We start from the raw sequence: 16339 nt of genomic DNA, 5'->3' as shown, positions 1-16339 counted from the left end.
AACCTTGTATGCTTTTGATCTTTTCCTTGCACCGCATCTAATGAAATTTCAAGCCATCCCTCCACAAGTATCAAATCTTCCTCGTTAGTAAAATTATTATCTCGTTGTAGTTTTCGTCCACTTGGTTCAACCTTAGTAATCTCAACTTGGGGTGGATCCATTAATCTCAGTTCTGGCACTCATAAAAAAGTCATTATTGTTTAAAAGATTTGTGAAGTAGGCATCACAGTGAGTGGATGGATCCATTCCTAACAAGAGATGTGAGAATTGATAAAATTTACAACTTAAATGTCTTATAAAATGAAAATGCTGAAAAATGCTGCTAGTCGACTCATAACAAGACTTGATAAAGTGGGAACAATGCTTATTGGTTTCAATAAAAATAAAAGGAAGTGGGAACAATGCTTATCGGTTAAGGAAACTAAATTCTTACTTTATTGACCCGTAGCAAGACTTGATGAAAAGTCTATCAATAAATAGAAGAACAGGGTATATCTAACATGGTATATCTATCAATAAATAGAAGAACATGGTATATCAAAGTCTGCTCTAGAAGAAGTTTCCCATATGTTTGAAACTATGGAGCATTTTCACAAACACATAGAAGGCACATGCGAAAGAACTGAAATAAAAAAGTCTTGGGTGAGTAAAAAATGCGGTACTACATCTTGGCTACCAAAAAAAAAAAGTCTTGGGTGAATACTGAAATAAAAAAACTGAAAGAAAGTCTTAGCTATTATTTTCCATATCAAATAGTGTTGACAATAAAAATCAACCCAACGGTAGAGAAAATTGAAAGCCATCACCTTCATCCTCCGCCAAATGATTTTTCCCATCACAGTCACTGTTACCGCAACCACCTACCCAACAAAGAGTCTCTTTCATCATGCGTTTCTTCTTTCACAAACACCACCAATCCCATGAATACAACATCAATCCACTCAAAACACCGACCAACCAACCAAAAATGACATAGATAAATAAAACAATTAGGGGAGAAGGAAAGAAATTGCAAAAGAGAGGAAATAAATCGCAACAGATTATCACACCGAAGGGAACTTTTTCCTTGGTTTCCTGGGAAGGTGGGGTTGAAGATTGAAGATGTCTTGCTGCGTCGAGCCTTTTTTTTTTTCAATCCTGGGTTTTGTTCAAGCTACGCTGGAAAGGAAGAGAGTTGTCTGAAATTTGTGGATTTTTTCTACTGCACGAGAGAGAGAAGCAGCAAGAAGTGAATATTTTAGTCAAAAGTAATATTTGGCTAGCCTCCTTTAGCTCAATAAATTTAGCCAGCCAATTCATCTAAAGCTAAAATTACTGTAAATTTAACTAGCTCATTAGTACACTTTATTTTACACTTTAATTATTCTTTGACTAAAATTTAATGTTAAGCTAGTCCACATAGTGCTCTCAGCGATAGGAGACTAATCTTTTTCACCTTAGCGATTCATTTACTAAACCATTAAAATATCCCTCAACAGCCTTAGATTTAAGAAGTTACTTTCTTGAAATATAAATTATGTGATATTTTCATTATATATATAATAAAATATTGTCATTAAAATATTCAGGTAAATAATAAATTTACTTAATAATTAATCATAGAAATGGTTCATTTTAATTTTATTTTCGTTCAATTTTGGGGCATTCTGTTGTCTGGTTTTCCTTTTAAATATCGGTTGTGGACTTATTGTACTGCTAATAAGAGATGGAAGACAAATTGCTAACGGCCCAATTGAAATTTTTGCAATTGCTCCACATTGGACGCAACTATTTTTAACCGATTGATGCTTCAAATTCAAACGGTTATTGTAATATGTTTAGTTGGGGTTTTAGTGAAAGGTAATATATCTTTATATCTCTTTTACTATTATTTTACTATCTAATTATTTTTTTTTCTCTTTTTACTATTTAGATCTAGATTAAAAATTCTAGAACACGATCTTTTTGTATAATCTAGCAGAAAACAAATTCAGAAGTAGTTTGAATTTAGAGATGAATTGAGATGGTTTGTGAATAATAGAATAAAAGTTAAATTATTTATTATATTTTGTGTAGAAATTTGATAAAGTTGTTTTGAGATTTGAAAAAATTGAATTGTTTATTATATTTTGTGTGAGATTTTAGGAAAGTTGTAATGATGAGATGAGTTGAGATGACTTGAGGTGGGTTTTGAATGCAAACGAGTCAAATCAACTAACGCAATCATGTAATTTAATTAAATATCAATTTTTATGGAAATGAATTTATTTTTAATTAAATTAAATGATTATATTGATTGATTAAATTTATTTTCTTTTAAATTATGTAAGAAGATCATTTTATGAGATTTTCAATCCAGATTCAAAAAGTAAAAGGAAAAAAATAGCTGAATAGCAATGCAGTAGTAAAGAAAATGTAAGGCTATCATTACCCTTTAATGAAAGCCCTAAAAAAAAAAAAAAAAAAACCTTGCAAAGTGTAATAGTTTTTTTTTTCTTTTTTAACTTACCAAATTATTTTAAAACTTGCTTGTCTAATTGTTTGATAATTCTCTTGAAGTCAATCTTAAAATGAAAGCATGTTTGGTTATTGATTTTAGAAAATTTGATAAGTTCAATGAAAATTTGGTTGAAGATTTTTTTTGGTATTTTATATTGAGATTTGTAAAAAATAAAAATGGATAGGTACTGAGTTAAAAATCTGCTTGGATAAAATATTTTCTTTTTATTGGGGATTTTGTGAAAGTTATTTTTGGAAATTTTGTGAAGATTTATTTTATTTTTGAAAACTTAAAAATGGTTAGATAGAATTTTTTTGAGTGATAGAAATATGTTAATGAGATGATAGGATAGAAAGTAAAATATTTTCTAAAAAAAGAAAATTGAGAATTCTGTAATCTGTAATCTGTAAAACATTATGCTTGATAGAAAATTAAAAAAATAATCCAATGAGGCCATTATGCTAGATAGAGTATAATTAAAAATAAAAATAAAAAATCAAATTTAGTGAGAATACTTGAGAAGTGTTGAGAATATTTGTGAATAGTAGTAAAAAAGTAATGAAAAAATAATAATAAAATGTTAAATAGTAGTAAAAAATAGGTAAAAAGTAATGAATAGTAAAAAAATATATAAAAAATAATAATAAAATAAAGAATAATAATGAGGCCAAACTAGCTCTAAACATCGATATCAACCCTTTGATCTGAACAATCGAAAAAAAAAAAAAAGAGTATGATATGGTATAATTTTTTTAATAATATTTTATATAATTATGTTATAAAATGAGAATATTTATGTAAAGTGTTATTATTTCTATAAATTAATTTATAAAAATTTTCTTTTAAAATGTAGTTATATAAAAGATCGGGAAAAGAGGGAGATTCGGTTAACATCAGGTTGTAAGAATGGACGGTTAGGATAGAGTTTGGGACATAGTACTCCATAGTCGCGCATTTACCATATCATTCGTTACTAGAACCTTCTTCCGTTTCGTCAATATCACATTGTCTGAAAAGCCCCGTTGAGGGGTATTCTTTACATGATAGGGTTTTGTCGATCGGCTAAACCCCTAATCCCCTGAGGTCCAGTTTCCACCATATCTGATGGCATTCGTCTCTAGCATTCGACGCCTTCTTAGCGGATCTTCCACTGCGTCCTCTATTCTTCATTCGCAGTACACCTCGATTCGTCTCAATACAACTCTCACCTCCCCTAAGCTCTTCATCAGCGGTACGTCTCCATCAGCTTCTCATTTTGTGTTATCCATCTGGTTTCTAAAACCTTCCATGGAAAATGATATGGCTTCAAGGTTGCTTTCCCCTTGTTTGGTTTTACTGGAACTGAAGAATCTTCTTTGTGTGTTTTTTTTAATGAAAACCAAATTAACAAGAACCATATAACAACTTTAGAATATCCTCTTATTTAAGAAATATATTCATATACTTCTGTTTTTCTTTTGTCTCCTTTTGCGTTTATTATGGCGCTTGTGGTAGTCTAATAGACTGGTGGTCTTGTGTTGGTTTTCTTCTATAAACGGTGCTTATACGTTTTATGTTCTTATTTTTTGTCTTGGTTCTGTCATTCTTAGAGATATCTAGTATATTAAGGCATTGAATATTGAAATTAGTATCTTTTAGATCATTATTATGGTCTAAGAGCTGCAATGGAAGTGTTTCCCCTTCTAGGAGTGCTGCTCATGCGCTCTAAGTTACCCAAAGGGTACTGAGATTTTTTGCTAGAAACGTCGTCCTAATTGTATTGCGAATCTTTTAGTCTTTAGATAAACCTCATAAAGAATTAGAAGGGCTAGTCGCTCAAAGGGTTGAAGGGACTGATGAGTGACGCACCCTTAGAGTTGTAACCCTCCAAACTAACAGTCTGATCTACTTAAAGCAGGAATTTAAACCCCATAACTGATTTGATAGGTTACTCGACTAGCCAGAAGAAGAGGGGTTTGTAAACTATCATACTCGGGAGGAAATGGATATTTAATGTAAAGTGAGTATATGGTTTTGCACTTGGAGGATGCAAAGTTTGAGACTGCAATGCATCAGTTTTGGTAGTTTGGGATGCAAAGTGCAAAACCTTTGGTAGTTTGAGGGTAGAAACTGTATTTATTCCTATTTGTAAGGTTGGTAAAACAAGTGGAAAGCTTCGTAGTTATCCAACTGATTATGTTTACAGGCGTTTAGGTATCTTTGGTTGTGCAACATTGCCACTAGGGCTTTGTTTCCCTTTGGTTTTCCCCTTTTTGTTTCTTTTTTACTCTTAAGGACATCATTATATTTTTACCGGAGGTTTTAGGGGTTTAGAGGAGAGTTGAGACTGGTTGAACACACCAGAGTGGTTCACACTACCAGGGGTGGTATTCCTGTCTACCTCACGTATCTGCTCGAAATTTGACAATTGCTGTTGTGCTAACCCTGGAATAAGCACTATGAGGCAGCAGCTAGTTTAAATTGGTGTGGCAGTCAATATTTCTTTCTGTACTGAACTCATTTTTGGTTGTTATCAAGCTAGCTGTGTAACTTGCCCAATTTCTTGCCTATGAAAACCAACATTGATTCTATAATGGCAATGATGGGTATGGAATAGTTGTCGCAGTTCTTATGAAAGTTTGGATGTCTGACATGTTCTTTTCATTGCTACATAAAACACATTGGAGATAGTAGGTGTCTACCTACTGGTTGTATGAGAATTTTCATTTTACAGAACAAATTCTAATGCGAAGCATGACTGTCTCTCTCTCTCTCTCTCTCTCTCTCTCTCTTTTTTTTTTTTGATCCGTAAAATTCATACAGCATGACTATCTCTGGTATTTTTATTTGATGAATAGGCCTTTCCAGACTTACAACGGATGAAAAACTTAAAGAGGCATTTTCTCCTTTTGGCCAGCTTCTTGATGGTAAAGGAACAGATGTCGTTATTTTTTTTTTTTTTGACAAGTATATTACGTTATATTTATTCCTTAAGCCTGTCCTTGGACTACTTTCATCTTGACTTACTGGCTTAATGATATTGCAGCAAAAGTCATAGCTGATAGAGCCACTGGAAGATCAAAGGGGTTTGGGTTTGTTACATATGCATCAATTGAAGAAGCTGAGAAGGCTAGAGAAGGAATGAATGCTAAGTTTTTGGATGGATGGGTCATATTTGTTGACCCTGCCAAACCAAGGGAGCCTAGACCTCCACCTCAACCACTGCAAGAGTCTTCTGATATGGGTTTCAGAACAAACAAGACGGTTGGTTGGTGTGGATAAATTTATTCATCTTGGTCGATCCCATTGGGATGGAAGAATTGTTCAAGGCTATACGACACAATTCATTTTAGAGCATTGGTGAGAATGGAACACTATTGGGAACTAATGGGAAAAAATAGAAACCATTTGACTTTTTCTAATGTTAGTTCATTATTATTTATATATTTTTGCTAAGATTTTGTTATTGTGGTGAGGACCTTGTTGTCACTGTCCTTCTTATGGCCAGTGTCACGGTTGCATTAATGTTATTTTTATAAGGTATTTTATCAAAATATTCCTCATTTACAATATGGTTGTGTAAAGATTTGTAAAAAGGGTCGTGTGCATCCTTGGCTTTCTGAATCTTGCATCAACAATAGACATTTCTCTCTCTTTTAAGGCATAAAAACTTCATACTGTATAGTTATAAGCTTATAAAAGATATTGGCTTTAACATTACAAGATTTCTTGCCTCTTTCTCCTCGAGGTAGGTGATGAAGATTTTCCTGCCACATTTTCTAAATGAAATTCTCTTTTATTTCATTCAATATAGTAATATCTATGAAAAATGATACTTAACGTTTTATTTGACAATTCTTTTTAAATGAATAAATAAAAAATACTTTTTCTTTTACAAAATGATTTTTCTCAAATGAAGATGGCTCTGGGTAGGTGATGAAGATTTTCTTGCCACATTTTGAAATGAAACCCTCATTGGTCTTTTTTTCTCCTAGTAATGTCATATGAAATGGGACATTTCAACCGAACAACGAGTTCAATTCCCACAGATTTTCTTAAACGAAAAAATGGAGGGGTCCAAGAAAATTAAAAGCTGAAATTACTCCATGTATAACATAAATTAAAGGCTGAAAGGTTGAACCGTTGCATGAAAATCTAAGAAATTAAAAACCCATAATCTTCTTCGATGTAAAGAGCTTGAAGAGCAGTGTACATACAAATTTGGGAATCACAAAATGTCTCGATTATTTTTACTACCTATCTCATTTAATCTCATCTAATCATTACAATTTTTTCAAATTTTCATACAAAATAAAATAAACAATTTAACTTTTTCAAATTTCAAAATAAAAATAATATTAAAAAAAATATATTCTAACAATATTTTATTCAATTTTTAATTTTTATCTTAACTCATCTCATCTGTGAAAATAAACGAGGCTAACTTGCTACTTTAGATAATAACGAGTATTTTTAGAATTTTTAAAACCGTTACATGAAAATCTAAGAAATCCACAATCTTCTCTGTTATAAAAAGCTTCAAGAGCAATCCATGCAAATTTGAAGTTCACAAAATGCAAAGGCTAATTATGGCCTTTTGAATATATATGAGAACATAATCACCCAGAAATTTTACAACAAAAAAAAAAAAAAAAAAAAATCGTGTCACTTTAGATAATAACGGGTATCTTTACAGTTTTTAGAACTGTTACATGAAAATCTAAGAAATTAGAAATCCACAATCTTCTCGGATATAAAGATCTTGAAGAGCCGTCCATACAAACTTAAAGTTCACAAAATGTAGAAGCCATAAATTTAAATACAATTCACAAAATGCATCTAAATACAAGAATTCAAAAAATGCTCCAATAGAAATTTTTTGAGAATCCATAAATTTCCTTACAACAGTCATCATTTGCAAAATATAGGCCATGAAGGCGTATGGAGGTACAACGATATCTTGACAGGAGCAGGTGGCTGTCATGAGAAATGTAGTTCTATAATGTAAAACTATATGGCAATTCAAGGAGCCACAACCTCCGATACATTTGAAATGGATAAACTTATGATGATCTTCTTACTGCAAACGAAAAAATATAAATATAGTTACAAAGCATGTAAAGAAACAGTTACTGGACATAACCCACTACGGCCTAACATGACCCACTCTCTCCAACTGCAGTAGACGACTCAATCTGCCTAACTAGCCCAACCATTAATAAAATAACTAAAAATAATAAAACGAATTAGCTAAAGACAATAGTACCCTTACTCAAATTAAAATAAGACAACCCATCTGTAGCCCTTTTCCCCTTTACATAAATGCGAATTTTTCTTCTGGATTTCACCTTTTTTCCCAACCTTAATTCGGTGCTCCTATCATACTCTCCCTCGAGAAGATGTTGTCCACAAGATCTGGAAATTGACTCTTGATTGCAACGAGATCTTCCCATGCTGCGTCTTCTATGGGCTTGCCCAGGTCTAGAGAATTATCTTTATTTTCACATGCATTTGTAGCTACTTGGTAACATAATTTTATCAAATCAGAGTACCGACTAGCAGCTGGTTTACCACTCAAGTCATCGTAACTACTTCGAATGAGACCATATCTACATTTAATATCCTTCCTCTACCTCTCCATAATGTACTTTTCTGGCAACACTTGGACATCCCTTTCAGCAAAAATTGAAAGAATGTGCCTACATATAATCCCTCTCATCTCAAATAGTCCACACATGCACTTGGCCTCACACTCATCTTCTTTGAAGTACGCCTACAAAGTTGACTTCTTAATGTCGTCTTCAACTACCCTTTGGTCATTAACTTGATACGTGGTAATTGCCTCTTCTGTTTTTATGACAACACAATAAGAGTAGATAATCCTCATTACTTCTGACTGCACTTCCTTAAATTTAGAATTCGTGTACACAGCTTGAAATTTTTTCTCCACAGGTAAATGAGATATACAATGGACTGTGCAATTGAATGAGTGAAAATTCGCTACCATCTCATTCTCTACTTTCTTTCTCAGTACATTGTTGAATCGATCAACGAATTCTTTCAACGTAGTCCCTGAATGTACATATCCATCAAAAAAAGCATTCATGCTCTCACTCCTCTGAGTTATGCTCATCCCAGCCCAAAATGTATTTTTCAGGTATACGGGAACCCAATACATTCGCTCACTATAAAGATTTTGAAGTCATGCATTTTCCTTCAAATTGTAAGTGTCAATAAACACCTCCCAAGACTTCTCAAACTCGTCAGAAGTTTGAGAATCATAAACACATCTCTGCAATGCACTTTTTAACCCACACTTAAATTCAGCATGTGAGCCCAACTTCTCTGGTAGTTTTCTCATTATGTGCCACAAACAGTATCTATGTCGGGTATTTGGAAATACTATTGCAATAGCATTTTTCATGGCCCTGTCTTGATCAATGATGATAGCTTTTGGCGCCCTCTCATCCATACATTTCAACCAAGTGTCAAATAACCAAACAAATGTTTCAGTATTTTCACTTGATATCAAACTTGCTCCCAAAAGTATTGACTGTCCATGGTGGTTAACATCAACAAATGGAGCAAATGACATGCCATATCTATTTGTTAGGTATGTTGTATCAAATGTCACAACATCCCCAAAATAATCATATGCTGCTTTGCTGTGTGCATCAGCCCAAAAGACATTCTTTAATCGACCCTCATCATCCAAATCCATCAATGAGTAAAACCCATCATTCTTATACTGCACCATCTCAAAATAACCACAAAGTACATCAGCACCTCCTTTGCTAAGTCTAAGGTGTCGAGCCTTGTCTATATAATTCCTTGCATCTTTTTCAATAAATGGAAGTTTCTTAAAACTACCAGCCTCGACAACCAATGCGTTAAAACTTTTGGCCATACCTATGCCTGGCTTGTCGTTAATATCTAACTGCCTCTTCACAGAATCATCAATTGCGCGATTACATCTAAAAAATCTTGCCTTTTGTTGACTTAACCCATGGTTATGTGCATTGCAGACAATAGTTATACGTAAGACACCATCAACCAAAACTGCATTAATTCTCGCCTTACAATCAATCTTCGTTGTCAGGCGTGGTTTAGAAATGTTGGTATTACGTTTTCTTGCCTTACAGCCATGAGCGCACCCAAGTGTTACATATCTAACATTCCCATCATCTTCCCTTTTACTTCTTTGGGACATTATGCCGAATCTAGCATGTCTCCCATATTGCTTGTAGTAGTAAATGAGTTATTTCTCGGTTTTAAAAAAATTCCCGGCGTTGGCTCTGAAACTCCATCATCATCATTTCCTGGTGTTGGTTCTGAAACCCCATCATCATCATTTCCCGGCACCCCATCATCATCATTTCCCGGCATTGGCTCTAAAACCACATCATCATCATCATCATTCCCCAGCAATACAACATGATTATCAATCACTACCTCATCATCTCTCACATTTGGAGTATCTATATAATTACTGCTTTCTGAAAAAAATAGTGGTCACCTAGTAGATGTGCATTCTTCCCCTTTCTCCATCAAGAACAATCTTCATATATTTAAAGCAAATGAAATAGGTAAAATCATGTATACTGTTTCTAGAAATAATCTAGTTAAATCTTTGACTGATTCTTGTTTATATGCTGTTTTTGCCTATTATGGAATCATGTATACACTAATCCCATATGAAAAAAAATGCCCCTTCTGCTTTTTTTTTGCTTGATACAGATCTGTTGGGACTGATAAACACATTAATTGAGGGAAACTAAAATAATTGAGGGAAAGAGTTAGAAATGGTGTTTGCAAACTGAAATAATTGAGGGAAAGAGTTAGAAATGGTGCTTTCCTTAGACTCAGCCAACACGTTACACATCTTTGTGCAGCAGGACTAGCTAAAACTAATCAGTGTGTGTAAATAAACTGTGTCTGTTGCTGCTGCTGCTGCTCTCTCTCTCTTTCCCTGGACCTCTAGCTAGCTGATGCACAACATGCTAAATAGGAGGGCAGAGCTTTAATTATGGCTAAATCATTTCGTACCCGATCGAGGGTTGTAAAGGCAATTGCCTTTTCTATGACCATTTTTCTCCAATATTTTCTCGTTGCCCAGCCAGTTAGTAAAACCATCCCATCGTTTAGCCTTTTTTACATGCACAAACCCTCGGTCTTTGTTTTGCTTTTCTGTAAAACAAAAAGACCCTCGGTTTTTTTGTCTGGTGCTGAGTCTGGTGCTTTCCCCAGACTCAGCCAACACATTACATATCTTTGTGCAGCAGGACTAGCTAAAACATTAAATCAGTGTGTGTAAATAAACAAGTGCATATCAAGGTTCTCTACCAAAGAGGTCATCGGCAGTCGATGGTGGAGAAGGTCGTTCCATCAATGGTGGGTTGAGGGTGGTCGAGGGGCATGCACGGCGCAGAGGGCTGGCTGATTTGAATTTGGGGAAAATTTGCTTCAGATTTAGGTTGTAGAGGATGAAGGGTATTTTTGTCAATTCAGACTTTAAAATGAGGATAAAATGGTGATTTCCTTACTAGGACTGCAATACAATCCTCTTAAGAGGACTGTATATAGAACAACCCTTAGTTTTATATTTTTGGGAGACATTGTGATTTTAACTTTTATATAAAATTATATTAATCAGTTCAAATAGATTATTTAGGTCAATTTAATCCATTTACGAAACGGGTTGAAACATGTTGACATGGGTCGAAACAGGTAATGTCGTGTCGATATATTTTTAATTAATTTATAACGGGTTAAAACGAGTCGTGTTATATCAACCCATTATTTTAATAGGTCATGCTAGAGTTTGAAAATTTGACCCTTTAAGCTTAACGGATCGTGTTCGAGTTGACCTATATCGTATAATATACACGGCTTGATACGACTCATTAACACGATTTGTTACCCCTAGTTGAAGGATTTGCTGCTAGTATTGCACCAACGTCCACAGATTGAGTCTACCTTTTATAAAAAAGTAGCTTATTGTGGATTTGGTACTAAGATGGGTCCAAGATCCCCTGATGGTAGTGGCTAATTAGCTCCTACAACAGGGAATCTTGGGGGTAAGACTTCTTCAACTCCTCCATCCATATTGCTTGCATCATACTAACTAATTGTACTGTTATGGTTGGGTGTTTGGTTTCACTACTGGAGTCGGTAGAGGTATGGATTGGATTGTGTTGGTTGGTTATTTGCTGTGGTGGAAGGGTTGTATGTTCAAGGGAGGGTAATTGGGATAATGCATCTGCTACTCTTGTATTCAATTGTAAAGTCATAACCCAGTAATTTAGAAACCCACTTTTGTTGGGCTGGAGTCCTTACCCTTTGTTCCAGTAAGTATTTTGAGGCTTGTTGATTAGTGCGAACCTTGAAAAATTGTCCCAATAAGTAATGTTGCCATTTCCTCACTGTCATAACTAAGGCTAGTAGCTCTTTCTCATAAGTGGATAGGGTTAGGTTTGTCTCCTTCAAGGCCTGACTAAGGAATGCTATAGGTTGCCCATCTTGCATCAAAACTGCCCCTAAATCTTCTCTAGATGCATCACACTCCATCATAAAAAGGCTTGGTAAAAGCTGGTAACCTTAGCATTGGGGGACTGACCATAACTTCCTTAAGTTGATTAAAGGCATTTTGGGCTTTTTCTGTCCATAGGAAGGAATTCTTTTTTAGTAAGGCCGTGAGTGAGGCTGCTATCATCCCATACCCCTACTCAAATTTCATGTAATAACTTGTAAGTCTTAGAAAACCTCTCAAAGCTTTAAGATTTTTTGGAATTGGCCAATTTTGCATTGCTGTTATTTCTGTGGATCTACTCTCACTCATTCTTGAGAAATTAAATGCCCCAAATATTCAACTTTCCTGCTACCAAAGATATATTTCGAAGCCTATGCATAGAATTGATGAAATTGTAAGATCTCCAATACAGTACATAAGTGATGTATATGTTCCTGCAAAGTCTTACTGTAAATCAAATATTATAAAAAAAAAAACACCAGCACAAATTTCCTTAAATAGAGGGCTTGAAAACTTCATTCATTAATCCTTGAAAGGTTGATGGAGCAATGGTGAGGCCAAATAGAATCACCAAAAACTTATACTGATCCTCGTGGATCCTAAAAGCCAACTTGGGAATATCCTCAAGATTCATCCTGATTTGGTGATATCTCGACCTTAGATCCAGCTTAGAAAAAATAACTATCCTATAGAGCTCATCTAGTAGTTCATCGACGTTGGGAATTAGATACTTATCTTTCATCGTGTTTTTGTTAAGAGCATGATAATCAACATACATACGCTAGCTCTCATCTGCCTTCCTTACAAGTAACATTGGGGAGGAGTAGGGACTTTGGCTATTTTGGATAATGCAACTTGTTAACATCTCTACCACTAGACGCTCGTTCTCTTCTTTTTTATAATAAAGGTACTTATAGGGCCTAACACAAAGGGGTTTAGAACCCTCTTGTAGCTGTATCCTGTGGTCAAAACTCTGAGGTGGTGCCAAACCACTAGCCTTAGTAAAACCATTTCCATACTCCTCAATAAACTGTTGTACAACAAGTGGAGCAGTTGTCTTGGGACCCATAGGAACTTCCTCTATGGATTGTAACCATATTCTCTTGGAAACACTCTTTTTTAATGGCTAAATGTGTTCCTCTTCTTCTAAAACCTTAACTGGTAGTTGTATTCCCTATAAAGTAACTGCAGCACCCTCACAAGTGAATTTCATGGTTAAATAAGTAAAGTTCAACACAACAGAACCGAGTTTCCTTAACCAATCAACCCCAAGACTACTTCACAACCCCCTAAGGTGTGTAAATAAAGATTGGTTGTAGTGTGTAGGTTTTGTAACTGGATTGTGACAACCCTACATAAACCAAGGCAAGAGAGGCTAGCACCATTAGCCACTTTGATTGACAGACGGCTCTCCTCCACTATCAGCTTTGTTTTCCTTGCTATACAGGGGTGAGTGAAACTATAAGTATTCCCAAAGTCAATAAGCACTAATACATTCTATTGATTAATGATTCCCTTCAATCTCATGGTCATTGGAGCTAAAGAACCTGCCATATCATGTAGTGAGATACCTAACAATTCTCCAACTTCTCCTTCTCCTTCCTTAGTATCATTGGGTTGTATTAATGCTAGAGTCCCTTCAACATCACTTTTTCCTTCCTCATCTTCTCCCATTCCCTCTAATAGGAAAATCTTAGGTCGATTGCATCTATGGCTTGGGTGGAATTTCTCATCACTGTAATAACATAGGCATTTCTCTCTCCTTTCTTGCATTTGTGTGAGGGTGATTATCCTAATGGGTAGGGTTGGTTTTCTGTTTGGGTTAGGGGTTCTATATTTGAGATTGGTGTTTATGGGTTATGGTTTTGTTGGGGGAGCGGGTAATCTTAGAATGAGACTTGGTGCAAGTAGTTTTGGGGTTTGGGTTTGGGTTTGGATAGGTTGGTTGGTAGCTTAACCCCTAGAGTGGTACCCTGAATTTCTCCTCCACACCTCCTCCTTTTGCAATCTCGCCAGTACAAAAGCTGTTGAGAGGGCTGTTGGTTTAAACATAATGATAGTAATTCTAAGGTTTTCCTTGAGCCCACTTAGGAAGGTACTTACATGGAATTCCTCCATAAGTCCATTAATTATATTAGATAAAATCTCAAACTGAGATTGATACTCTTCTATTGTTCTGGTTTGTCGGAGCTTGGTAAAGGCTCCAACTTGGTTTTCGTAGGCCGATGGCCAAAATCTAATTTTTAAGACCACTACAAACTCCTCCCAAGAATAAATTGGGTTGGAATCCATGAGCCAATAGTACCATGAAAAATCTTTTCCCTCCATATGAAAAAAAAGCAATATATAGCTTTTGATCATCTGAAGTATTACAATAAGAGAAAAAATGTTGGGCTTTCAAAATCCATTTAGTAGGTTCAGATCTGTCAAATTTAGGAAAATCCTACTTGAGAGGTCTCACCTGAATTCTCCCATGGCCCTAAAACAAAGGATTTCCATTTAGCTTTAAAGCATTACCTGACGTACTTTCTCCTGTGTTCTTATTTCTAGTTGCAATCGCCAACTGATCGTAACTTGCTGCCAAATTGTTAAGTGGCTGCAGTACCGCTTTCAATATCTGCTTGTCTCTCCTACTCCTTCCCTTATATGAACTAACTCTCCATTTAATGCAAACACAACCTCGACAAGCTGAGCAAGGCGAGTCCTATCAATTATGTCGCAAGAACATGACTCTAATACCATTGTTATGAGAAATGTAATTCTGTAATGTAAAACTATATATGGCAATTCGAGGAATCACAATCTCCGATACACTTGAAATGGATAAACTTATGAGTTATGATGATATTCAGTACTGCAAATGAAAAAAAATATAAATACAGACTCAAAGGATGTAAAGAAACATTTATTGCACACGACCCACTAAGGCCTAACATCACCCACTCCTTCTAACCGCTGCAGAAGACTCGGCCTACCTAACTAGCAAGCCCAACCATTATTAACATAACGAAGAACAATAATACGAATTAGCTAAAGATAATAGTACCCTTACTCAAATTAAATAAGACTACACATATATAGCCCTTTTTCCCTTTACATAAATACGAATTTTTCTTCTGGACTTGCCCTTTTTCCCAACCCTAATTAGGCATCTCTAAGAGTATTGGCATTAGTTTCATCAAAGTTATCTCCAAAATTTGATAAAAAGTACGTAATTTTTATAAATTTAAAATTTCTCTAGTCATAACTCTATATTGAATTAGCCATTGCATTCATGAAAATAATAATATAATATTATTTTTTTAATAAAAATATTTTTATTTTTTTCATATTTTAGAATTACACTAATCATATGTTGATTAATAATTTAATTTAATTCTTACATTATTATTACAAGACGGTTGGAGATTAAATGTGAATAAAAAAGACATTTGGAGATTAAAAGTGAATAAAAAATAGATTTGATGAATAAATAGTAGACCTTTAAATTTGAAGAAACCTATAGATTTACTGTAACTCAAAGTTTCACATTTATTTATTTGACTAATCCAATTCAGCCCTATTTTGATATGATTCGTCAAACTTTATATTTAGCTAGATTTTTGATGAAGTCAATGTCAATGCTCTTACAGTGGCGATGAGGAATGGGAAGGGGAACAACAGGAGCTCACGAGGCTTGAAGCGCACCGTTTTGTTGTTATTTGCGTGGTTCCCGCCCACATTTTAAGTCATTTTTCAGGCCTCCTTTCTGCCATAACACTCCAGTGCTCCTCTCCCCAAAACGTGAAATGGCCATATTTTAATTTAAAACTGGTTGGCCATGTCGGCTCATGCGCTAGGACTGCAAAAATTGTGGCTGCATTTAGATTTTTTCTTAAATAAATAAATAGTATAAATTCTTAAAGTAAAACTAAAGAGGGTCAATATCACTTCAAAATACACACTAGAAAAGAAATTTCAGAATAACATTTTTTTTTTTTTCCAAAAAAGGCAATCTTCTGTATTTTTTTTTAACTAGAAATGATAATTGTTATTGTAAGTGTGTAAGTGCTATATAATTATTTTAAAAAAAATAAAAATACGAGATTTATATGAAAAGAATTAATTTTTAATAATGAATTCTATTCTTTTTTAAAATGATTATACGGTATTTACATATACCACGACTGCATGTAGAATTTTATTTTATTTTATTTTATTTTATTTTATTTTTTTATTTTTTTAACACTTGTTTAATCTCTTGGAGATTACTAGGCATATCAATATCACGCACTAAGAGAATCACTGCTGGAAATCAATTCCATCGTCACTACTCGCGTTATTGTAATAATTCATTCATATTGAGAATCATT

At 34.4% G+C, this 16339-nt stretch overlaps 2 protein-coding genes across 2 annotated transcripts; one reads left to right on the top strand and one right to left on the bottom strand.

Moving 5' to 3' along the window:
• Positions 1-3486: 3486 nt before the first annotated feature.
• On the top strand, positions 3487-6012 carry LOC121266213 (organelle RRM domain-containing protein 2, mitochondrial). Its single transcript, XM_041169983.1, has 3 exons — positions 3487-3710; positions 5317-5385; positions 5505-6012. The coding sequence occupies exons 1-3, from the start codon at positions 3584-3586 to the stop codon at positions 5738-5740; spliced, it is 432 nt and encodes a 143-aa protein (XP_041025917.1). The 5' UTR covers positions 3487-3583; the 3' UTR covers positions 5741-6012.
• A 2648-nt stretch (positions 6013-8660) lies between these two features.
• On the bottom strand, positions 8661-9668 carry LOC121265897 (protein FAR1-RELATED SEQUENCE 5-like). The gene has a single exon (XM_041169560.1). The coding sequence runs from the start codon at positions 9666-9668 to the stop codon at positions 8661-8663; it is 1008 nt and encodes a 335-aa protein (XP_041025494.1).
• Positions 9669-16339: the final 6671 nt, after the last annotated feature.

This window comes from Juglans microcarpa x Juglans regia, chromosome 5D, assembly GCF_004785595.1.
Source record: "Juglans microcarpa x Juglans regia isolate MS1-56 chromosome 5D, Jm3101_v1.0, whole genome shotgun sequence".
Taxonomy (NCBI): domain Eukaryota; kingdom Viridiplantae; phylum Streptophyta; class Magnoliopsida; order Fagales; family Juglandaceae; genus Juglans; species Juglans microcarpa x Juglans regia.
Note: the sequence above shows the minus strand (reverse complement) of the source record. Positions and strands in the feature narration are given on the sequence as shown.